This window comes from Globicephala melas, chromosome 4, assembly GCF_963455315.2.
Source record: "Globicephala melas chromosome 4, mGloMel1.2, whole genome shotgun sequence".
Lineage (NCBI taxonomy): Eukaryota > Metazoa > Chordata > Mammalia > Artiodactyla > Delphinidae > Globicephala > Globicephala melas.
The window spans coordinates 2,317,773-2,341,537 of record NC_083317.1 but is presented as its reverse complement, the minus strand read 5'-3'; the positions used below and the strand labels follow the sequence as shown (position 1 = coordinate 2,341,537).

Sequence of the window (23,765 nt, the reverse complement as noted above, 5' to 3'; positions counted from 1 at the left end):
GAAATTCTTGTCACTCCATATGATGGAAATAACGTAGCCATGAAAGACTATGGAGAAATATTGGAGGACGCCATTGATAGCATGAAAATATGGCTGATTCGCTTTGCTGTGCAACAGAAACTAACACAGTAATGTGAAGCAATTATATTCCCATAAAGATCTATTAAAATAAAAAAAGAAAAGATAATATTACATATACACATAGTACATTACAATCCCAATGTTTAAAATATCTAACATCAATGTTTCTTGAGCACTTACCATGTATCAGACACTTACCAGGTATCATGTAAAACCAGGCAGCTATGCATAGAAATAAGGCCAGAAAGCTACACACCCTCAAGGTAATGGGGCTCTGAGGAGTTTTGGGTTTCTTCTTTGCAGTATTTGTAATCTCCCCCAGCTTTCTACAACACGAGTTTCTCTTATAACTAGAGACACAGTGAATGATGTTTAAGAAACCCTGTGGGGCACAGTGCATAGAAAGAAACGCAGCCCTTGCAGCAAAGTTAATCCCGAACCATCTAGGACAGCAAACGTTGCTTCCAGTTCGATGGCAGGAAAATCCAAACGCCCGCGCAAGATGAATTCACGGTAAAAGAGAGAACTCCCTTGCTCTCTCTCTTTTCTTTCTTGGTGAATCATTTGTCCCAAGAGGCCCCTTGAGGATCTAAAATTCTTGGGTTTGGGCCCAGATTTTGAATCTTTTCTTAATTAGAGTATCACTAGGGAGAGAGGGGAAACACTTCCCATGAAGGCTGGCTGGGAAGAGGGTAAGGCTTGAAGTTATTTCTGTGGGTGGGGACGCTGAGCCGTGATAACCCCTCCCAGACTAGCACTGAAACTTAGCGCACACACCCATGATCTCCTGGGGGAGGACTGTCCAGGTGGCCTGCAGCTGTCTCAGGTGGAGCCTGAGAGGAGCTCAGTGACCCGAAGGCGGCGACACCCGGACAGCCCAGGAAAGAATCTGGGGGATTTTCTAGTGTTTTGAAGACACTAGCCCGAAGTGTTTTAAAGGTTCAGAATATCTTGGCTATTCCCAAGATTAAGCAAAAAATAAGTAAATAACCTACTCTAATGAAAAGAAAACGAAAAAAACAAAACTTGTAATCTAGGCTTCAGTTCAGCTGTTGACTCTTCAGACATTCTGAAACTGGGAAACATCCCAAAGCCTGTTCCCAAAAGGACGGAGCAACTTTGTAAATACGGAAGGATTTCAAACTAGATTCTTCATCCCATAAAAATGGCTCCCGGAGTCCATTAGTCATGAGAGCAAGCGGACTTTTCCACCAGCTTCTGTTCCAGCAGGGCCAGGGGAATCCTGGATAAGTATCAAAGAGGAAACTCTTAGCGAACACTCACGCACGCCAGGCCCTGTTCTCAGCTCCATGTGGGCCAATCTGCTGACTCCCCGTAACATCACTTGGACATGGTTACTATGATCACGTCTCTGCTTGAGGAAATGGGGAAACTGAGTCCAAGGGTTGATCTAACTTGTCACTCCGAGGTGATACGCCCGTCAGAGGCGCTGGGATCCAACCCGGGATGCGTGGCTCTGAAACCCACAATCCAGATTGGACCTCGAACCCACTGTCTTTTAATCGAGATCACACGCCTGGTCTCAGGACTTAATGAAGCTCAGGGTCTTTATGTCTGGTCACAGAAAGAACTCAGTGAGAGACAAAGTGATAGGTACGAAGTGGTTTTATTTAGAAAGATACACAATGCATGGACAGAATGCAGTCTGTCTCAAAAGGCAAGAGGGACGCCAGGGCATGGGGTCATCCGGCAAGTGAGAGCAGCCCTGGGAGAAACGCTCCCCACAGGGGAGGGTGGGCCATCTCAGAAGTCGAGAGACCCTGAATACGGGGTGGTTAGTTTCTATGGGTTGGATAATTTCATAGGCTAAGGAGTGGGAGGATTATTCCAACTATTCGGGGAAAGGGGTGGAGATTTCCAGGAATTGGGCCACCGCCCACTTTTTGACCTTTTATGGTTGGCCTCGGACCTATCATGGTGCCTGTAGGTGTGTCATTTAGCATACGCTAAGGCATCACAATCAGTTTGAGATGAGGCTCAAGGTCTCCTGGAAGTCAAATCTTCCACCGTCTTGGACCTAGTTGGTTCTAGGCGGGTTATGTCGAACCTCAAGGGCTATGTCATTCTTTTAGAGGTTGTGCCCTGCCCCGTTCCCTCCTGTTTCAGCTCCAGAGTCCAGAGCTCACCCTAGCGTATTAACTACATTTTCTTAGGTTCTGTATTCTTTTTTTTTTTTTTTTTTGGCTGCTTTGGGTTTTCATTGCTGCGCATGGGCTTTCTCTAGTTGTGAAGAGCGGGGGCTGCTCTTCTGTGCGTGTGCGGTCTTCTCATCACAGTGGCTTCTCTCCTTGTGGAGCACGGGCTCTAGGCACGCGGGCTTCAGTAGTTGTGGCTCGCGGGTTCTAGAGCACAGGCTCAGTAGTTGTGGCGAACGGGCTTCGTTGCTCCGCGGCATGTGGGATCTTCCCGGACCAGGGCTCGAACCTGTGTCCCCTGCATTGGCAGGCGGATTCTTAACCACTGCGCCACCAGGGAAGCCCAGGTTCTGTATTCTTGATGCTGCGGCATCTGGGCCTCGCTGAATGGGGGAGAGACGCTCCTCCCAGTGCCAGCCCATTCTTAGAGATGGCAAACGTGCCTTCCACCTGCTAACTCACCAATCCAGAGCCCAGGCTCCAAACCACTCCTCTGCCTGGCTTACATGGTGGGAGGCACTGTCTCTCGGCTGTGACTGTCCCAGGGCCAGGAACCGCACAACCAGAGACAGCCCCGATGCCCCAGGGCTGGCCACAGTCATTCAAATGAGTCAATATTCAGCCTGCTTACCTGCCTCGCCGTGGCTTTCTCATAGAAACAGCAATGAAGATTCCTGCCTGGGGTTTCCCCCCGCCCCCTTCTGCTTCCTGACCCAACCCGGTGCTTCCCCACATGGCCCTGCCTGGCGTGGCATTATCACCCGAAAAACTGGGTTCGCCTCTTGGAACGTGTGGAGTCAAAAGACACAACCAAGGCAGAACTAGAGAGAAGGAAGGATTTATGATGACTTGCAGCAAGTGAGGAGAACACAGCGGATTTCCCCAAAGCACTGTATCCCTGAACAGCAAACCTGGGGAAGTTTTAAGCTAAGGGTACAGGCATATCATGAAGGGGCTTGGGCAGAGGAGAGTTCAGCTTAGAACTGGGGTCAAGGCTGACACAGTCCAAGCTTTAGTTGATTAAAGTCACGGGGGTCAGAAAAGGTACAACTGGTTTATTAGCTTTGCTATTGTTACATCTCTTGCTTAATAATGGTTTGCTCCTGCATTCTTTTGTTCCGTTAAGATCATTAATTGCTGAGACCTGTTCAAGGGCAAGCACTGTGACCAGGCTTTTGTTACAAAATGGTTTAGACCAAAAATGGCTTCTCTTGTGTCCAGAAAGCTGTGCCTGCTTCTCTTTCTCTGGGGAACCCCCCCCCCCCCCGCTTACAGTACGCCCCCACCTCTTAGGAACCGTGAGTGACAAACTGTCTTTAGTGGCAAGTGTCTCCTGATCTTTTTTTTTTTTTTTGGCTGCTTTGGGTCTTTGTTGCAGCTCACAGGCTTTCTCTAGTTGCGGTGAGCAGCCGTCTCATTGCAGTGGCTTCTCTTGTTGCGGAGCACGGGCTCTAGGCACGCGAGCTCGGTAGTTGTGGCTCGTGGGCTCTAGAGAACAGACTCAGTACTTGTGGTGCTCGGGCTTAGTTGGTCCGTGGCATGTGGGGATCTTCCCGGACCAGGGATCGAACCTGTGTCCCCTGCATTGGCAGGCGGATTCTTAACCACTGTGCCACCATGGAAGTCCCTTGATCTTTTTTAAAATTATTATTTTTATTTTTTGACCACGCTGCTGCGCGGCATGTGGGATCTTTGTTCCCCAACCAGGGATCGAACCCGGGCCCTTGGCAGTGAAAATGCCATGTCCTAACCGCTGGACCGCCAGGGAATTCCCTTAGCTATTATTAATCAACAATTAATTATTATTAACTATGATGTGCTTCCTCTTTAAATTCTGGATGGCTAAGACCCTGCCCCCTTCCTCACTGTCCCAGGCAGAAGCCCAGTCACTGCATCCACTGTTCTCACCAGGCTAGAGAGGTTTAAACTTGCTGACTTGGGTCACCAGAGGGACAGAATTCACTGTGTCTGCAAGGGTGAAACCCCAGAGGCAACAGGTTGGGAGTGAAAGATAAAGGGCAGGGTCATGACCACGGCGCTTGAAACCCAGCAGGACTCTGTGGGGTCCTCCCAGGCACAAATGTTTTCTATGTCCCCCATTTCTGGTTTGTAGGAAATAGGCTTCTTTCGGCCTCCTAGACCTTCCTGAATATCAAAGAGCAGATTCAAACAGTTGCTAATCAGGGGAGTAATGAATACAGAAACAAAGGAGGAAAATCAAGAAACTATAGTGCAGCGATTGAAGCAGGATCCTGGTTTCTCCTCAAGGGACAATATCTTTGAGTTCTTCTGCAGGAACTAAGGCCCCAACCCAGGTGAAGGATGGTAACTTCAGGCTGAGCACAAGATCCCTGGATCACCCCCACCACCAACCCCCCTTACCTCACCACCAACCAATCAGAAGGAAGTCACACACCCTACAGCCCTCACCCCACATTTTGCCTATAAAACTTCTCCTTGGAAACCATGGAGGAGTTCAGAGTTCGAGCACCGGCCACCGCTCTCCTTGTTGGGCTCTGCAATAAACCTTTCTCTGCGCCAAACTCCAACTTTCCGGTTTGTTTGGCCTCACTGTGCATAGGGCACAGGAACTTGCCTTCAGTAACAGGCTGGGCTCCCACCACGTGGGTTTGCCCTTGCCTGCAGGTTCTGAAAGAGGACATTGCACAGGGGTGGTGCAGTGCACACTGGCCAGGTGGCCAGGCCCAGAACACCCTGAGGCAGAGGGCCAGCCACGTGTCAGGGGTTGGGGAACTGGGCTCCTGGGGGTCCCCAAGGGTCTCATGGCACCATGGAGGTGTCCGCCCCCCAGGCCTCTGCGGGGTAGTTTGGGTCCCCGCTAGCTGGGTAACTCCGCGTGGATCAGGTCTGCGTGCCCTAGGCGGGGGCGCACCCGTGGACAAGGTGGGCCTGGATCCTTGGTCCTGCGGGGCGGTCGCGGGGCTCGTGCGTCCTAGCGCTGGTCTGCGCGGTGGCCGCAGGGGCCATGGACCGCGCGGGGGTTCCAGGACCCGCAGGGCCTGGAGTGGGGACCCGGCACTGCGCGCCACGGGGCCCTAGGGAGGGCTCTCCCGGTAACTCCCAGCCCGGCCGCCCCTCTGCTGGCACCCCTGCCCGTGCCCACTCTCGGGTCGCCGCAACAGTGTGTTTCCTCCGTGGCAGTCCTTGTCTGACCGCCTCGTACTTCAGCGGCGCCGGGAAGTGTGGGTTAGAGGCGTGGCGCAGGGCCAGGGGGCGGACCTCAGTGGAGTGAATGAATGGTCCGAGGAACCGAAGGATGAAGGCCGGACGGCGCTGCAGTGCCCTACGGGGTAAAACTGAAAGTGCACGCCGCGTTTTGGAGGGTGGCCGCCCACGTGCCAGGAGCGCTGAGCGACGTGGCTGGGCCGCCCGCGCCGGGGGTGCGGTCTGCATTTTCCCTGTCCCCCGGCAGGGGCGGGGGGGCGGGCCCCGCACGGATGCCCCACCTCGGCCCCGCCCCTTCCCGCCCCGGCGCAGCGCCGGACCCGCGGGTTCCCAGTCGCGCTGAGGTCAGAGGGAGGCGGCCTGTCGCCCAAGAGGAGCGCCTGCGCCGAGCGGGGCGGTAGCGGAGCAGAGCCGGAGCGTGGTCCGAGCCGAGCGGAGCGCAACGCCAGCGCGCGGCGGAGACGCTGACCCCGCCCGGCCCCGCGCCGCCGCGGCAGGCCCGGCATGGAGGAGGAGTGCCGGGTGCTCTCCATTCAGAGCCACGTCGTCCGCGGCTACGTGGGCAACCGGGCGGCCACGTTCCCGCTGCAGGTACGCTTACGTAACCCGGCGGTGTCCCCTCGCCCGGCCGTTGCGGGCCCGCGAAGGGGTGGCCGCAGCCGGGCCGCGTGACCTTGGCCGGGCAGCCCCAAGGGTCTGGAGCGCGGGGTGCCCAACGCGGGCGGGGGAGGCAGGCGCTTTGCGGGGGCGGGGCTTGGGGCAGCACTTGGACCCTTGCGGGTGGGATGGGGCAGGGATGCGGGCCTTTGGTTAGAATGAAGTCCCCGGCGCGAGCGGTGCTCACCCACCGGCCCGACCCTGGGGACGAGAAAATGCGGCGTCGCGGCCGGAGACCCTGCGAAGGAGGGCGCTGGGTAGGCAGGTGTAGGCACTGCTCACCTGGTGGGCTCCCCATGCCGTCCCCGCCCCCTGTGGGTCAGGATGCTGGTCGGGAGGAGGAGGAGGAACCCCGCAGTGAGGCCCCGGGCGGCAAGGGTGGGCTCCATCCTGCGATTGGCCGTGCCGGGGACGTGGTCCCGGGCAGGGGACGGGGCAGAGAAGGCCTATCTGCCGGTGTTGGCTCTGGGGAAGAAGAGCCCAGCGGCCAGTTCGGGCCCGTGCAGGGTCTGGCTTTAGAAGCCGCTTGTTACATGTGTCAGCCTTTCCTTACTGGGGTGCCCGCGGGCTTCCTCCTGCCTCCCCCTCCTGTCCTCGGTCAGGGGCTCACCGTCTCTCTGGCTCATCAGCCGGCACCTGCTGCTTCCTGTCGCAGCCCCGAGGTTACGGTGGGGCGGCCCTTGGAGGGGCGGGGGGAGGCCTGGGTGCAGTGGGGTGTCATGCTGGGGTGTCAGCATTGGGGTCCCTGGCACTTGCCCTGTGGGCCCAGGAGGAGGCTGGGCGTCCGGGCAAGGTGGTGGCTCTCTTGGACCACTCACCTTTGGTCCATTGTCCCTGGGCCCCATCCGTGAGTAAGGAGCCGGTGTCGGGCCCCTGCTGTGTGTGCCAGGCCCCTGTTCTGGGCCCTCAAGGACGTGAAGGGCCACCCACTCACAGTGGCCTGTGGGCTGTCGGCTGGCTGGAGGGACCCTGGGGAGGGTTGGAACCACCTCAGTAGAGATTGAGGGCCGACCTGAGGCAAGCAGGAGGAAGCAGTGGAATGAAGACTGAAGGTGGAAAGGTACAGGGGTTCAAGTCCAAGGGACCTGCCCAGCCGCCACTGATCTGTGAGCACCTGTGGAGATCGTGTGAGATCCTTGGCCCTCCCGTTCTTACCAGTGGGGCTGCAGACCGCGGGGGTAGTCAGGGTGCGTGCTTGCACCTGTCCGGAGGCCCCATCTCTTCTTGGTCACTGATTGCTTGGGCAGGGCCAGTGCGGTGGGACGATGCTGGGGGGAAAGCGCAGGGTCCCTGAAGCAGGGGCAGACGGGAAGGTGGAACCAGGCAGTTCCCCGGCAGATACCGGTGGCAGCCGCCCCCCCACTGGGAGGGAGCCTGGGGAGCCGCCCTTCCCAGAGGTGTGCAGAGGTGCGCTGGCCTCTGCTGGCTTCCCTGAGCCTCGGCCTCTCCCTCCTCTCCACCCGCCTGCGGCCACTCCCTTTCTCTTTCCCTGGGGCAAACTTTCTCTGCTCACCTTGTTCCTGAATTTCCCAGCACTTAGCCTCAACTTCCACACCAAAATGTCCTTTTCCAGTTACTTGACGGGGTGCTCCCCCGGACCACCCACTTGGGGAAGTGCCTCTTAAGGACTGAACCTCGGTTCTTACCTGGGGTCTCCCCAGTGCCCAGCATCTTTACCTGTGGGCTTGAGGGACATAGGTAGGAGGTTGTCATCTCCCTCCTGTCATCCCTGGGGTGGGGGTGACACCTCTGCCTCTGATTTAATCCCTCCCTGCACTTCCTTCTGTCTACTTAAAGAGAAACACACAACATGCGGCTTGTGAGTTTAAGGTTATTTTCCCCCGCGGACTTACTGAGGATCGTAGCCCGGGAGATGCCGCTCTGAAGAGGTTGGGGAGAAACCAGTTCATATGTGATGTCTTTTTAGCTGGGAAATGCATGCAGTCAAGCACACATCTTGGTAGAAGGTTACTGCTAATCAGGAAGAACAGATATCTTAAGTTAATGATTTTAGTGCTTTTCTAAGTATAGGAAGATGCAGGAATTTGGCGTCATTGAAATTCTTTCTGAGATATGCATCTAAGTATCTTAGGGCCTGTTTACCTAAAGCACAGAGTGCCTCCCAGGTTTTTTTTTTTCCTGCGGTACGCGGGCCTCTCACTGTGTGGCCTCTCCCGTTGCGGAGCCTGGACGCGCAGGCTCAGCGGCCATGGCTCACGGGCCCAGCCGCTCCGCGGCATGTGGGATCTTCCCAGACCGGGGCACGAACCCGTGTCCCCTGCATCCGCAGGCGGACTCTCAACCACTGCGCCACCAGGGAAGCCCTCCCAGGTTTTTTTTTTTTATCCTGAATTCTTCAGGTGGGCGACTGAAGTGGGTTAGACTTAGGCCTGTATCAGTTGAACCGGAAGTGAGCCAGGCTCTTTGTTTTTCTTTGTTCACACTCCCCTGGAGGCTTAGGAGGCCCAGGAAGAGGGGCAGGTCTTTAGCCCGTGACCTTGAGGAAGCTCCCTTCCGCCTTGAGTCCTCTGGTGCTCAGTTGCCTCATCTGTAGAATGGACACGATGCCTGCCTCACGTCATTTTGGGGCCAGGGAACATGGGAGGGTGAACGTCTCTGGGAGATGCCTGGGAGGCGCTGGCTGCTGAATGAGGTGGCCCCAGTGCCCGAGGGTGCTTTTCGTACCCCTCACTGTGCAGAAAGACCAGACAGGAAGGTGTTAGGGCTGGTGGCAGCAAGCCTGCCTGGGGCATCTCGGGGAGGCCAGGACCCCCCTCAGGACTGGATGTGGGTTAGGGTTCCTTATGCATGTCCTTTGCCCTCATGACCTCCTCCTCCTAATTACAGAAATAAGACGTAGCCTTGGAGGATGGAAAGAGCTGAGGAGAGGGAGAAAGTCGGAGAGGGTGGCCCTCAAAACGTGTTCCAGTGGCCTTCCAGCCTGTGGATTTGTGAGACAGTAAACTTTACTTTGCGGCTTGAGCACTAACACGGTCCCTGTTTGAGGTCCAGCTTGGGGCGCGCAGTTCAGCCCATAACAAGCGCAATTTCCAGAGATTCCTTAGCTTGCTAACCACCTAGTGCCTCCTCACCTGGAGTCCAGATTTCTCCTGGGTCTGCCTCTTGCTGGGCCCAGGCTGCGGAGCCCTTGTAAGTACTGCAGGACACTCCATGGGGTCCCATGCAGGCACCTTGCTCCCCTCCCATGTGTGAGCTGGATCAGGGAGAGGCAGGGAGATGGGTGGCGCTGGCCCGCAGACCCGGCTTGCACCCCGCAGCCTTAGCCCAGGATGGGCTGGGGGTCAGTGGAGCCTGGAGGTGGCCTCTCCCTGCACGATTCCAGCCAGCCGTCCCTGAACTCCACAGTTCAGTCCACTGTAGGCTAGAAGGAGCCTGTTCGGAGAACTTTAGAAGTGGCACAAATCGGAGGTTTAATTAAAGGCCCAGAAGTTGACACGACATCCAAAAGCTGTCCTTTTTGGGAAGGATGGCACCGGCGGCGACAGGCTGTTCAGCTGCGGCTCCTGTGTCTCCCTCCCAGCCCCGCGGCCAGGTGCTTTTCCCGCCAGCAGCCGCTCTGCTGGGCGGACAAGCCCGTCTGAAGGTGTGCAGCCGGCTAGGCAGCTGGCTTCGGGTCGGCTCTGTGGTCGCCCCTCCTTCTGAGGCTGTGTCTGGAGTTTGGCACTGCTGCTTTAGGCACGTGTGACCTCTGTGGTAGGGGTCACCAGAGGCTCACGGTGCCTCCTTGAAGGGCGATGCTGAGGGCAGGGACATTACATTATGGAATTCTGTGGCCTTGAGATTCTGACTTGGGACCTTAGCTCAGAACCCATTTAAACACCACGTCGCCAAGATGGGAAGGCAAGACCCCAGGCGGCCCCGGAAGATGGTTTAGGGGGACATCTCAGTTTGGGGCCTGCAGAAATCCACTTCATTCTCTGAGTTTCCTGGCCCCTCGGTACAGAAGCAGAACTGAGACGTCTAAGGGGGCTGGGTGGAGACTCTGTTTCTTTGTACAGGGACCCCAAAGCCAGGCCTGATTGCCAGAGGGCTGGCTCAGACACCCCGCAGGAAGAGGCAGGCTGGTGGCAGTGGGTGTGCTGAGAGGCCCCTGGCCTGGAAACCTGGATACAGGCCCCTCCCTTGCCTAGTGACATGGCCACAGGAGCTGAGCAGAGGTGGACGGTCCTGGGGTGTTAGAAGCACATGTGCACGTGTGGACGACTCACCCAGCGTCTCCTAGAGGCTCGTGCCTGGGTCCCAAGGAGGCGCTTCAGACCATAAGGAGTTTATTTCCAGCCTCTCACATTGAAGAAACCTCTGAACCACAAGGTGGTCTTCTCCGGAGGTGTCTTGATTCGTGGTCAGAATACCTGGTCCTTTGGAAAATCTTTACATTTTTTCCTTAGAATTCCTGGGATAAAAATGACCTTTGCAGCAGAACTGCATTTGGAAGATACTGGAAGAATGTCACCTGCCCTTTAAAAGACACAGTTTTTGCCTTCGCATTTTTCATGGTGACACATGCGTTGGCAAACAGTGCAAGGGAGCCGACGCCCAAAGCACACCTCCCTCCCTCTGGCCCCACTCCGGCCACCCAGCACTTCCCGGGGCGGGACGCACTGGGGCCGGAACCCTGTTCTGTGCTCTGCAGGCCACGTGGATCTGCTCGCTCCCCTCTGGCCTCTGGAAGCCCCCATCTCATCCACAGTGTGTCCCAATCCTGGAACTTGGGTGTTGCTTCATTATTTCTCCGGCCGTTTATTTTCCCAAGAAGGTCCCGAATTGCTTAATATCTTGGTTTCCTGACTCTCGTAGTTTGGGACTGAAATTTCTGTTATTCTACTCTGCCTCTCATGCAGAAAGGCACGAACTTAATTGTCTGTGGTGTGTGTGGGTGTAGCATGTGCGTGAGCATGTGCGTGTGCGTGCTCAGGTGTGGGCGTTTGCGTGTGTGGACACCTGTGCAGTCGTGTTATGCGGCACTGCTGTACGCTTGGTAGCACCCTGTGTTGTGCTGCAGTGACCGCCCCTCACAGGGACCTCTCTGGAAGCGTCTGCCAGCAGGTGGCTTCCGGGACTGCGCACAGCAGGGACGATTGGCTGTGGGGCTCGGGGGCTTGGATGTCCCCTGGTGCTCAGCCACTCGGAGCTTTTGAAATAAGGTCACAGAGTGATCCGGAAGAGTGATGCCGAGGAGGAGAACAAGTGGAGTTTCTCAAGAAGGGAAGGAGGTGTCCGGCCACGGGCCTTGGGCTAGAATCCACGGTCAGCCGCGGAGGGGCAGCTGCTCCCTCCCCTGCTGACCCAGAGCTGCTTTCCTGTCCCCCGTCTGATGCCAGTGCCACTGGGAACTTGGGGCGAAACCCCTTCTTTTATTTAGGGCTTTGCAGTGCGGCCCAGCTGAACGTGACCGGCTAGTGTGCAGGGCCTGGGAGCCGGGGCGGGTGCGCTGTGCTGGGAGCAGGGCTGGGGCTGGGGTGATGGGGTCCGGGGCTGTGATGCTGAGGTGAGAGTGCCCGTGGGGCGCAGGTGGCCTTGGGACTTAAGGCTGCTTCGGGGAACACAGGGCTTCCGGTAGGAGTTCCCATTGGAGACTAGAGGGTGGGGGTTGAGCTGAGTGGTAAGGCTGACCAGGGATGGGTGGAGTGAGGGACGCCAGGCACCCAGCCCTGAGGCCTTTCAGGCCCATCACAGGCATGGGGCTTTCTTGTGTCCCCTCTTTCCTAAAGCTGATTTCCTAGGAGAGTGACTAAAGGTCTTGCAAAACAAGCCACAGTGAGGGTTTCTGAAGATGGTGAAGTGACCCCTCTCGCTGCCCAGCACTGACCTTGGAGGAACCAGGGTGGTCTGAGCTTCCCCGCTCCTGCCGTCAGCGTGCTCTGCTGAGTTAACGACCGGGTCTCACTGTGTCTGCCTGGCTGTCAGCAGCGAGTTGATGACGCAGCAGCCGGGCGGGCAGCCGGGAGCACGTAACCCCCGCAGGCCGCGGGATCAGAGCGTGGCTCCCAGCCCCCCAGCACGTGTAGCTGCCCTCGGGGAGGGATGCCCTGCGTGGGGCGAGAGGCGGGGGCCTCTGTGGACGGCGTCTTTGGCGTCCCTGCTCTTTGTGGCCGGACGCCTCTGGCGCATCTCGCCGCCCTCCCCCACTGTCCCCAGGTGCGCCTGCGCATCCGTCGTTGGGGTCTCCCCTGCCCCGGGAGAGGGGTGGGGTTGCGGGGCAGCGCCTGACGCCGGGACCTCGCCCAAGTGCCTCGGTTTTGCCTGTGCGTCTCGGTGGGCCTCCCGGGTCTGAGACCGCATCCCCGGCGTTAGCTGTGCTCACGTGGTCGCGTGCGGACCTGCACGAGCCCAGTGGGCGGCAGGCCGAGGCTGAGGCTCTAGTTCTTTCTGCTCTCGGAGCCTGAGGCCCGGCGTTGGCCCCCGGCCTGCATCCCGAGGCCCACGGGCCACAGTTGGCGGGGAGCTCAAACTCCTAAAATCCCCGCGAGTCCAGGCGCTCCAGCAGAGGCAGAGAAGGCAAGGTTTCCAGCAGGGGCTTGGGGCCAAGAGACCTTTTTCTACACTGAGGAGAGGAGCTCACAGGGGCCCCAGGCGACAGAGCTTTTGGGGCTTCAGAAAGCGGCGTGGAATTCACAGGCGGTGGGACGTGCAGCCTGCGGTCTAGGCTTCATCCCACGGCAGCCCTCGAAGGTTGGGGGTCAGTGAGGTGCATCTGGGGCCCCGGGGCCAGGGGAATATGGCGGCACAGAGGCTCCCACGATGGGAGTGAGGTCTTGAAACAGGCCCTCTTGGGCCATCTCCACAGAGAATTCCAGGAGCATCTGCCCCTGGCTGGCGCCGGGCTGGGGACGGTGGAGGAGGGGGATACACCGATACACCGGAGGGGGGGGGAAGGGGGGAGGGGAGAGGCCAGAGGGGGTGTTTCTCTTTATCTCGTGAGGCCTCACTGCCCCTCCCCTCCCCTCTTTCTCTTTTTTCTTAAAATGAGTCTTGTTGCTGGTAAATGGTGAAAATAGCAGGGGTGGGGCAGGGCCAGTTTCCCAGTGTGAGTAATTCCACCGGCTGCCAAGCTGAGTCGGAAGACAGGCTTGTTGGTTCCCGAGCCCAGGATGCGGCCGCAGCAGTGAGTGAGCCTTGCCGTGAAATGCAGTAACTAGTGGAGGAGTGTGTGCTGGGATTGTTACAGACCTGCTGATGTAAATATAATTGACATCAGCGTGAGCGTTATGGCTGCACAGCTGCATCGCTCCTCGAGGGGCCTCCGAGCTCAGGGCCAGCAGTGCACGATGTCTTCTCGTTCAGAGCACGCTGACTGCCTCTTCCACCCCAACCAGAGAACTCTGCTTTGCTTTTTGTTAATTGAAGCATAGTTGATTTACGATATTGTGTTAGTTTCAGGTGTACAGCGCAGTGACTTCGGTTATACATATATATTCTTTCAGATTATTTTCCATTATAGTCTATTACAAGATACAGGCTATAATTACCTGTGTTATACAGTGTTTTATATGTAGTGACGTGCTCCCATTTCCTAATTTATCCCTTCCCCGCCTTCCTTTCCCCTTCTCTAACCACACATTTGTTTCCTGTGTCCGTGAGTCTGTTTCTGGTTTTGTATTATTTTTTAGTATCCACATATATGTGATATTGTCTAATATTTGTCTTTCTCTGTCTGATTTCACTTAGTATGATAATCTCTAGAGCCACATCCCCATTGCTGCAAATGGCAGTATTTCATTCTTTTTTATGTCTGAGTAATATTCCAGTGTGTGTGTGTGTGCGTGCGTGTGCGTGCGTGTGTGTGTGTGTGCGTGTGTGTGTGCGCGCGCATAAATAAGCTCTAAGAGAACAAAAAACTTAACTTTGTTCAACTCTATTTCACAAGACCTAGAAAAGTGCCCAGCACTGGGTGGGCTCCTAGTAAGTCTGAGTTAAGTAGAAGAATGAATGAGTGAATGGATATATATACACACACCACATCTTCTTAAACCAGTCGCCTCTTGATGGACACTTAGTTTGCTTCTGTTGACGAAAAATTAATCCGTCAATCTAAGAAAGAAATGGAAAATTTTATTCCAGCCAAATTTGAGGATTATAACCCAGGGAGAGCATCTCAGAAAGCTCTGAGAACTGTTAGGCCTGTTAGAAGTCAAGACACAGTTACAGAAAGTTTTGGAGACAGCTGGGCATCAAATGTCATGTTATTGACAGTTTACATGATCCATGTGACCCCTTACAAGATCAAGAAGGAATGTTATCTTTAAGGAATTGTCTTGTGGATGCCGGGAGAATGTTACTCTTTATGGCTGAGCAGGGATTTCTGCCCACGGGGAGGTTTGTAGATGCAGATATATGACACAAAGTGGGGGGAGAGAGGAGGCCAAAGGGCAGAGGACGTTTTTTTATGTTTAAATTTTTCTTGTCTTGCCATAAAATAGGAAGTTTATTTCATACTTCCGTGTCTTGGCTATTGTGAATAGTGCTGCTGTAAACACTGGGGTGCATGTATCTTTTCGGATTAGAGTTTCCGTCTTTCCTGGCTTTATACCCAGGACTGGAATTGCTGGGTCATATGGCAGCTCTATTTTTAGTTCTTTAAGGACCCTCCATACTGTTCTCCATAGTGGCTGCACCAATATACATTCCCACCAACAGTGTAGGAGGGCTCCCTTTTCTCCACACCCTCTCCAGCATTTATTATTTGTACACTTTTTTTTTTTTTTTTTTTGCGGTACGAGGGCCTCTCACTGCTGCGGCCTCTCCTGTTGCAGAGCACAGGCTCCGGACGCGCAGGCTCAGCGGCCATGGCTCACGTGCCCAGCCGCTCTGCAGCATGTGGGATCTTCCCGGACCAGGGCATGAACCCGTGTCCCCTGAATCGGCAGGCTGGACTCTCAACCACTGCGCCACCAGGGAAGCCCATTTGTAGACTTTTTGATGATGGCCATTCTGACCCATGTGAGGTGGTACCTCATTGTACTTTTGATTTGCATTTCTCTAATAATTTGCGATGTTGAGCATCTTCTCATGCGCTTGTTGGCCGTTTGTATGTTTTCTTTGGAGAAATGGCTATTTAGGTCTCCTGCTCATTTTTTGTTTGGCTTGTTTGGTTGGTTTTTTTTTTTTTCTATTGAGCTGTGTGTGCTGTTTGTGTATTTTGGAAGTTAAGCCCTTGTTGGTCACATCGTTTGCAAAGGTCTTTCCCATTCTGTAGGTTGTCTTTTTGGTTTGTTGATGGTTTCTGTTGCTGTGCAAAAGCATTTAAGTTTGATTATGGCCCACTTGTTTATTTTTGCTTTTATTTCTTTTGTCTTGGGAGAAGAGAACTCTGCTCCTAGAGGGCGCGTGTGAGTAGGCTGGACTCTCCTGGGGCTTCCACCCACACTTGATGGGGTTGTGCAAGGGTGAGCCAGGGGTGAGCTAAGGGGAAACAGAACGGGGAGTCTTCACAGTTGGTTGATTTCCTTTGCTATTGTCACTGCTCTTGCTTAATAAGGTTTGCTCCTGCATTCTTTTGTTCCCTTAAGATCGTTAATTGCTTAGAGCTGTTCAGGAGCAAGCACTGTGACCAGGCTTAGATCACACATGGCTTAGACCACAAGTGGCTTCTCTTGTGTCAAGAAAGCCATGCCTGGTCCTCTTCCTCCTGGGACCCCCCCACCCTGTGTGTCTACGGTCGAGACTCAAAGCTGAGGGGTGGGGGGATGTGTAGGGCTGTGTAGTGCGGGTGCTGGGAGCAATGGAAAGACCACAGCTGCTTCTGGGGGCCCCCCTTCTGCAGGTGAAGAGCGGTGCTGGGGTAGAGTGACCAGCAGAGGCAGGACCCTCCCCATCTGCCAGTCTCTTCCCCTCAGTGCTCAGTCGGGAGCCCCTGGCTGAGCAGGGATGTGATGTCCGGGGTCGCAGTCCCAGATCCCAGAGCTGAGTACAAAATGTGTGTGGGAGGTGTTGAGCTGAAGACTAGGTTTTAACAGCAGACACCTCCTTTCTCTGGGGTCCAGGGGCTCCCCTGTTGGAGCCTGGCCCTGTGCCCCGTCTTCCTGCTGCGTCCCCCGGCCCTGCCCTCACACTAGCCTGTGATGCCAGTTCATAAGCTGCTGGTAGGTGAAATGGAGATGCCAGCCCAGGGGCTTAGCGCTATCGTTTAGAAGCAGAGAACAGCGGCTTCGAATGTGCCGGCTCTGAAGGATTAATTATCTGTGCATGCGGAAGCAGTGGAGCAGGCTATTTTGAAAGGATTTTCAGGATGTTTGTCATCGTTGCTTCAGATCTTGTTTCTTTGAAGTCCATTAGAATTTAGGGACCTGGAATACCGCAAGCTCTGTCTAGGAGGCCGTGAAATCTGGCAAGTAAAGTTGCAAAGTGCCAATTTTAAGTTTCTAGTTTAAGAAGACTTGAGTTTTGCTTTATTACTTGAAGTCCTCATAATACTGGCTTGAAATTTTTAGAAAGACGTTGAAATACACGTCATAAGCGTGTGGCTTCATATGTGTTCACAGAGGGAGTGCGCCTGGGTAACCCCCCCCCCGTGGAGAGCTGGGGTGCGGTCCTCGTCTGCACCCAGGCCCCCCCCCCCAACACCCCGAGTCACTACCCTCACCGCCCGGAGAGACGCTATCCTGGTGGCCAGGGAGCTTTGCCTGTTTGCGATATTGAGGTGAGACCTGAAGGTTGGTTGGTGTTGTTCAGGTGAAGAGGGAGGGAGGGTTTGGGAAGTTACTGGTGCACAGGAAGGCACGCACAGCCAGGGCACAGTGGCCGACGATGGGGCCCCTGGGGCAGCCACGGCCCGGGGTTTCCATGCTCTCTCCCCGACCTCCGTCTGTCTCTCCAAGAGGTTCTGCGGGTGGGGGCCCCGCTCTCACCTGCGTCCCCCCTCCGCAGGTGCTGAGATTCTCAGTTACCTGGGCTGTGCAGTGTCTGTTTCCAGAGTTGGTGGAATTGCTCACCTGCTGCGTCTCCTTCCCTTTCTCTGTCCTTGAAGATCAGTTATAAAAGGATCCCTTTTTCTCATTTTTGCGGTTTCCGGGAGAGAGAGGGCCCGAAGGTCAGGGTCCACGTCTCGCTGGGAGTCCCTGGTGGGCGGCATCTCCTCCTGCAGCAGTGAGCTCAGCGGGTGAGCTCAGGGGCGGGCCCCACTTCCCGCCCCGCAGGGCACTGTCTCCTGCTTCCCCCGGTGGCTGCCGGCTTCCCCAGCTTGTGTGGCTCCTTTGGTGGGGTCTCTGGTGGCCCGTGTGGAAGTGAACTTCCCAGCTGAGACCCGGCTGGGGGTGGGGAGAGGACAGAGGGGACTGGGCACCAGGGCCGGGGTGTAGAGAGGGGCGCCCGTGAGACCCATGTGTGTGTCAAATGAGCGAATACTCATCAGGCCCTGCTCTGTGCCTCGTCCCAAAGAACAGGGTCGCAGCTTCCCTGGGGGGTGGGGCAGGAGCGCCGTAGGGGGGGAGGGGCGGGTCCAGGCGAGGAGGAGGAAGCCTTCGGGGCAGGTGCCAGGGTGGCTCAGCGCCAGCCGCTGGGGCACCGTGTGCGAGGCGGGGAGGGGTCGGCGGGGGTGGGAAATGGTGGGTCGCGTGGGAGGTTCCAAGAGGCCGCGCTGGTGGCCTGGGGTGGGGGGCAGGGGCGGGAGGAGACGCACCAGGAGGCAGAGGTGCCGGGTTGCCGCCTGGTGGATGACGTGGCCTTCAGCTCAGCCCCCTCCCCAGAACCCGTGGGTGGGAAGAGCCTCCCCCAGCGGTGGCGCCCACGAAGGCTCAGCTCCGGGCAGGCAGCGAATCCGGTGGCGGTCGGGGCTGGCGGCTCCAGAGGCAGGCTGGCCCTGAGCTTGTTCGCACTGAGTGTGGGAAGGCGGCCGTGGTCGGAGCCCACGCGTGAGCCCCTTGCCTCCCCAGGGGTGGGGGGACACGAAAGAAGGCCTGAGTGGGTCACCTGTGCTCTGCCCCTCGGGGGTGGCCGCCTGGTGCCGCAGGACGCGGCCGGGCCCTGGGTGCCGCTCGCGCTGGGTGGACTCCTGGGTGTCCAGCTTCCCGGCTGTACCCTGAGCACAGGGCCCTGCACGGGGGTCTTGGGGCCTTGCTGGCCGCGTTCCTCGGGCAGCTGGGGTGGCCGGCCGTGTGGAGCGATGCCGTGGATGCTCTGAGAGGCGGGGAGGGGACCACACTGCGGGGCCCTTGTCCCGGGCCTGCCCACGGCGATGGCGGTGAGGCCAGCCTGGAAGAGGCCGGTGGGGCCTGGCGGGGGTCCTGGGCCCTGATGCCCACCACCTCTGAGCACCGAGGGGGCCCACAGGGAATGTGACTTCTCCCGCCGAGGGATCTGCGATGTCCTGTACCTCAGTTCACCCGAAGGAACCAAGACCGATTCAATGCAGAAAAATAGGAAAGTAGAGATACGCACAAGGAAAGACCGCTGTGGGACTTTGCGTGTCACGAGTGCACGCTGTCAGACTTGTGGAGACGTCCGGCCGTTTTAGACACAACCCCTTGTCCCTGTCATTAAGCAGGGGGGCTTCTGCTTCATAAACCTGACTTTAGCTCCGTGCTGGCTTTACCTTTTCTCCAGTCACCTGCTCTGACTGCTGGAAGGAACTTTCTAGACCTTGTGTTCAGGCTCTCTCGGCACCAGAGCGCCACCCCTCCCCTCCCTTAACTGCTCTGCCCCCGGCGCCTCTGGAGAGGCTGGTGGCCCAGGTGAGGGGGCCGAGCCCCGGCGGCCAGGTGACCTGAGCCGGGACCGCGTGAGGCTGGCCCTGTGGGGTGGGGTCCCTCTCTCATCTGGGAGCGGGTCTGTGGCTGCGATCGCTTAGGACCTTTGGCTCTGGGCTGGGTACCTTCTTTCTCCCCAGCTGGCACGTGACGATGCAGGGGCTACAAGCCAGGCTCCCAGGGAGGGACTGGGAGCCCTTGGCCTTGCCCGCGCGTTGGACTGGGGGCCGGAACACAGACGACCTCGCTGCCCTGTGTCCCGACAGATGGATGTCTTGCTGGTCTCTGTGAGCACTTCCATTTGGTGGCATTTCCGGAAGTGATGTGCTGAGTTCCAGTGAGCAGGCAGTGCCCTGGCCCTTCAGGGGTGCCTGCTCCCCGAAATGTTTCCCGTCACCTCCACGCACGTCACTGGAAGTGCGGGTGCTGAGGCTGACCTGGGGAGACCCCCCCCTTCCTGTCCTCCACGTCTGGGACCCTCCAGCCAGTCCCAGGCTGGGTCAGGCACCTGCCGTGGGTCCCTGGAAGCCCACCAGCTCTCTTACACCCGCTCCTTCTCTGTCTGTCTTGCAGGTTTTGGGGTTTGAGGTCGACGCAGTGAACTCTGTCCAGTTTTCAAACCACACAGGTAAGGCGTCAGCCTCAGCGGTCCTCGCAGAGCTGAGTGTGGGCGTAGGACGCGGTCCCTCACCTTCCAGACGGGAAATGGAGCCGGGGGTGCGGTCCTGGCCGAGGCCGCGCAGCACGTGACACGGGGCTCAGGGGGCCTGGGTTTGCCGGCTGCGTGTTTACATCAGTGTGGCTGCTTCGGAACTGGATGGCCTGGCGGGTGACGTGACCTCTCGGCCCCCCGCTTTCCTCCGTGAACCAAGGACGGTGATCCTCGTACCTGCTCTGGGCCCCCCCACCTGGGTGGCACTGTGGACTGGGTGGGGAGCAGATCCCAACTTTCTCGTGAAAGCCAGAGCCTCGGGGAGCTCGTGTGTGTGTCTCTTCGTGCACGGGGACCCCAAGGGTTTCTGTGCACAGAAAGCTGTGCGATCGCTGCCGCCTCGGGTTCGTGAGGGTCACGGCCCTTGGAAAGCCCCCAAGGTGTCAGGCGAGGGCCCCGGGCTCCCCACCCCCGTGGCCTCAGAGACGCCCTGACCTGGGATCCCTGAGCTGGTGCTGGCAGGGGGACAAAGGCTCTCAGTTCTTGGAAACATTCCCACATCCCTTCCTTGAAATGACTCTGAACCCTGACGGAATCTCAGAGCACAGAAGGTCCCAGAAACTGCTGGCCGAGTGCCGACCAGATGCGCGGAAGGGTGCTTCCCCTTGGCCCGATTCTTCCGGGTGGGGTTCTTGGAAGGGAGGGGGTGTCACGAGTCACCAGCACACTGGGTTCAGATGAAAGGTTACAGTTCCCACTAAGAGTCCTTTCCTGCCTTTGCTTTTGGAGGGCCGGGCACAGTGACATTTGGACACGTTCCCAAAAGTTGTCAACCCAGTGAACCCCTTCAGAGCTTAAGGGTTTTACTGGCTGTTTTAACTACCCTCTTTTTTTTTTTTTTTAAGTGAAAGAGCCAAGTTGGCTTAGACATTAGATGATGATGCCCGCCCCCCGCCACCCCCTGTGCCCCCCGCCACCCCACCCCCGCTCCAGGGCAGCGCTGGGCTCTGAAGCAACAGCCGGTGTTCTGTGGTTGTTCCTTTAGCAAGAGTTTCCTGTTACCCAAGATCCGAGCCCTTGGACGAGCGGCTGGAAGAAACTGGACGGGGCTGGAGGTTGGCGGGTGGGGCAGGGCCAGGCTTCCAGGCACGTAGGGTTTGGGGTGTGACCTGCTGCCAGGCCTCGTGGTGGCCCCCTGGGGGCGCAGGACCAGGTGCCTGCAGCAGACGTGCAGGGAGGAGCTGGGTCCCTTGGGGTCACCGGCTCGGCCTCCGGGGAGTTTGTTTTTTTATCTGTAAACGGTAAATTGGGTGGGTTGGACAGAGGACCAGAGTGCCCCTGTGTTTCACAAGGGTCTCCTGAGTTTGAAGAGGAGAGGCTGGGTTGGTGGGGGGGCAGTAAAAGGAGTGGGCCCGAACCTTCTCATCATGTTAGGAAGCTGGCTCGCCGGGCAGGGGGCGACCCATGCTTGAGACCTGGCGGGGGCTGACTGCACATCACGGGCTGCACTGTGTCCCCTCAATTCACGTGTCAGAGTCCTAACTTCCAGGACCTCAGATGTGATAAGGTCTTTAAAGAGGCAATTAAAAGGTACATGGGGTCATTGGGGTGCCCCTGCTCCAACCTGATCGGTGCCCATGGAGGAGATTAGGACACAGACACATGCCCAGAGGGGCAACCACGTGGGGACGCAGGAGAAGCCCGCCGTGGGGCTCTCAGAGCAACCAGCCCTGCGACACCGTGATCCTGGACTCTGGCCTCCAGAACTGTGGGAGCCCCTGTGGTTCTTGGTCACAGCAGCCCTAGGACAAGAGAAGTACATGTGCAACGGAGTCAAACCACACGGTGTTGGGGATTCCCTGGCCGTTCCGTGGTCACGACTCGGCGCTTTCACCGCTGAGGGCCCCGTTTCAGTCCCTGGTCAGGGAATTGAGATCCTGCAAGCCACGTAGCGCAGCGAAAAAAAAAAAAAAAGAAAAGAAGGAAAAGGAGAAACCACCATGTCTGGAATGATGTTCGGAAAACCAAGGGGCAGGAAGGGCCGTTGTTCCTCCCGCCTGGGCCGGTGGGATTTTGTGGCAGCAACACCTGCGGGGTCACAGCCAGAGGCTGCCAGCTCTTAGCAGACACCTGAGCCTTGGGGGACAGCCCTGCGAGAGATGGGTCACCTCGCCTTGGTGGACCTCCTTGCCTCTGGCCCTCCCGACTGGTTAGTGGGCGTCTACCAGAGGCCACGCCGTCCTGGAGAACTGCTGACAGGTGTTGTCAGGTGTTGGCCCCTCCGTGGCAGGAGAGCCCTCGCCCCACGGGCACAGGGGGCGCTGCAGCCCCTTCTCCAGGCCCACAGCCCAGCCGGTGCGGGACCTGCAGGACAACACCCGAGACGGCAGGGAGGGTCTGGGGCTGTGGCCGGGATCTGCTTCCCGTGGTCTGTACTCGACTTTGCTGTCATAGAAGTCAGCCCTCCCCGAGGCTTTTACTTATGTGCTTAGGAACCCGTCCGTTTGAGTGGTCCCTCTTGGCGTAAGGGCTGCCAGGATGGACTTGCCGTGGGCGGACTGCGGGGTGTCCCTGGTGGGGTGCGCCCGTCCCGAGGGACCTCGCGAGGGCCTCCTGCCTGCCCTGTGTGCGCTTCACCCGGGTGCCTGTCGGGTCAGGAGCCCCGGCCACAGCCTCTTTCTGGTTCACATTCGCCTCTTGGTCAGGATTTGGCCCGAGACTTGGATTGGTTGCCGCTCATCTTGGATGGAGGTGGGGATGCAGGGAGCCCCTACCTGCCAGGGTGCGCAGGTAACAGTCTTCAAGCAACTCAGCCTGGATGGGGGACACGCACAGGAGAGGCTGGCAAAGCCAGGGACCGTGACACGATGGGGACGCTCCCAGGTGCCCCGCCGAGGACAGGGAGAAGTTTCGCAGCCCTGCGTCCTGTCTGTTGGTGCAGTGCAGGCTGCACAGGCGTCCTCAGGCGGCCTGCAGAGCTGGGCCCTCGCTGCACCGGGTGGGAGGGTGGACCCCGGACTCAGTAATAACAACCCCAGAACGTGTCGGAGCCAGACGCGCTTTCGGGGGGGACCTGCCGAGGGCCGTGTCGCCCGCGTGCCCCACGCGTCAGGGCCTGCGTGTTCTGCTCTCCCCCCACCAGGCTACTCACACTGGAAGGGCCAAGTGCTGAACTCAGATGAGCTCCACGAGCTGTACGACGGGCTGAAGCTGAACGACGTGAACAAGTATGACTACGTGCTCACGGGTGAGGCCCAGGGGACGGGGTGCCGGAACCGGGGCCTGGCGCCCACCTGGGGTGGGCTGGGGAGGCCCGGAGCACCCCTGACCTGGGCTGCTACCTGGTCCCTGCCTCCCTGCCATCAGGAACTCAGTGGGGCCCTAGTGACCGCATGACCTTGGGGGTCCTGGCTGTGCCACGTCTCCATACTGGGGTTTCCACGCTCATGGCGGGGGACAGGTGGGGTGTTGGGAAGGGGTCTGGGACAAAAACACCCAGACAGGCGACACGCTGCCACCTGGTGTGTTGGTTTCATGTACAAACCCCCGTGGTTGCATTTATTTTTATACGTGGTTAGAAGTGAACATGCTGATTCTGGAAAATGGAAAAGAGGAAGGAGAACAGTCCTCGTACACCCGCGGCTTCTTCCTTTCCTGTAAAAGTTAACGTTTCTGTTGGGAAGTGCGCGGTGACCCTGGTGCGTGCGGTCGTGGGGGCACCTGTCTTGGCCCCGGCCGCGGGGTCTGGGCACTGCCCGCCGTTGTCCCCTGGTGCGTGCGGTCGCGGGGGCACCTGTCTTGGCCCCGGCCGCGGGGTCTGGGCACTGCCCGCCGTTCTCTGGACAGGTGGGCTTGATGGTGCCGTTGCTGTGGTTGGGTGACGAGAGTTCTGTCCCTCCCAAAGGGTACACGCGAGACAAGTCCTTCCTGGCCATGGTGGTGGACATCGTGCGGGAGCTGAAGCAGCAGAACTCCAGGCTCGTGTACGGTAGGTGCTGGGAGCCCCAGGAATGGGCGGCTCAGCCTCCTTCCTTCTGGGCGCCCCATCTTCACGTTCTGCTCCTCCCAGCACACGGGCTCTGTCTGGGGACGAGAGCCTCACAGGCGTCCTCACAGTGAACCTGGAGTCTGTCTGGGGCGGATGAGAGAAGCCAGTGACCACACAGGGCTGTGATCAGTGTCAGGGTGGGGTGTGTGACCACCCGGTCCCTGGGTGGGGTGAGCGACTCCCCAGGTGGGGCCCGGACAGCAAAATGCCAAATGCCAGGTAGGAGGTACATGAGGACGGGAGGCCGTGCTTTCCCATTTTAGTTGCGTGTGTGAAACTTA

General features: G+C 57.7%; 1 protein-coding gene across 1 annotated transcript in view; it reads left to right on the top strand.

The window, feature by feature from the left end:
• The first annotated feature begins 5,764 nt into the window (after window positions 1-5,764).
• The window catches only part of PDXK (pyridoxal kinase), a 30,063-nt gene continuing 12,062 nt past the window's right edge, over window positions 5,765-23,765 (top strand). Inside the window, exons 1-4 of the mRNA XM_030835530.3 lie at window positions 5,765-6,014; window positions 19,358-19,412; window positions 22,579-22,683; window positions 23,341-23,424. Of these exons, the coding sequence (XP_030691390.1) occupies window positions 5,928-6,014; window positions 19,358-19,412; window positions 22,579-22,683; window positions 23,341-23,424 (331 nt within the window). The 5' untranslated portion in view covers window positions 5,765-5,927. The remainder of the gene's footprint in view (window positions 6,015-19,357; window positions 19,413-22,578; window positions 22,684-23,340; window positions 23,425-23,765) is intronic.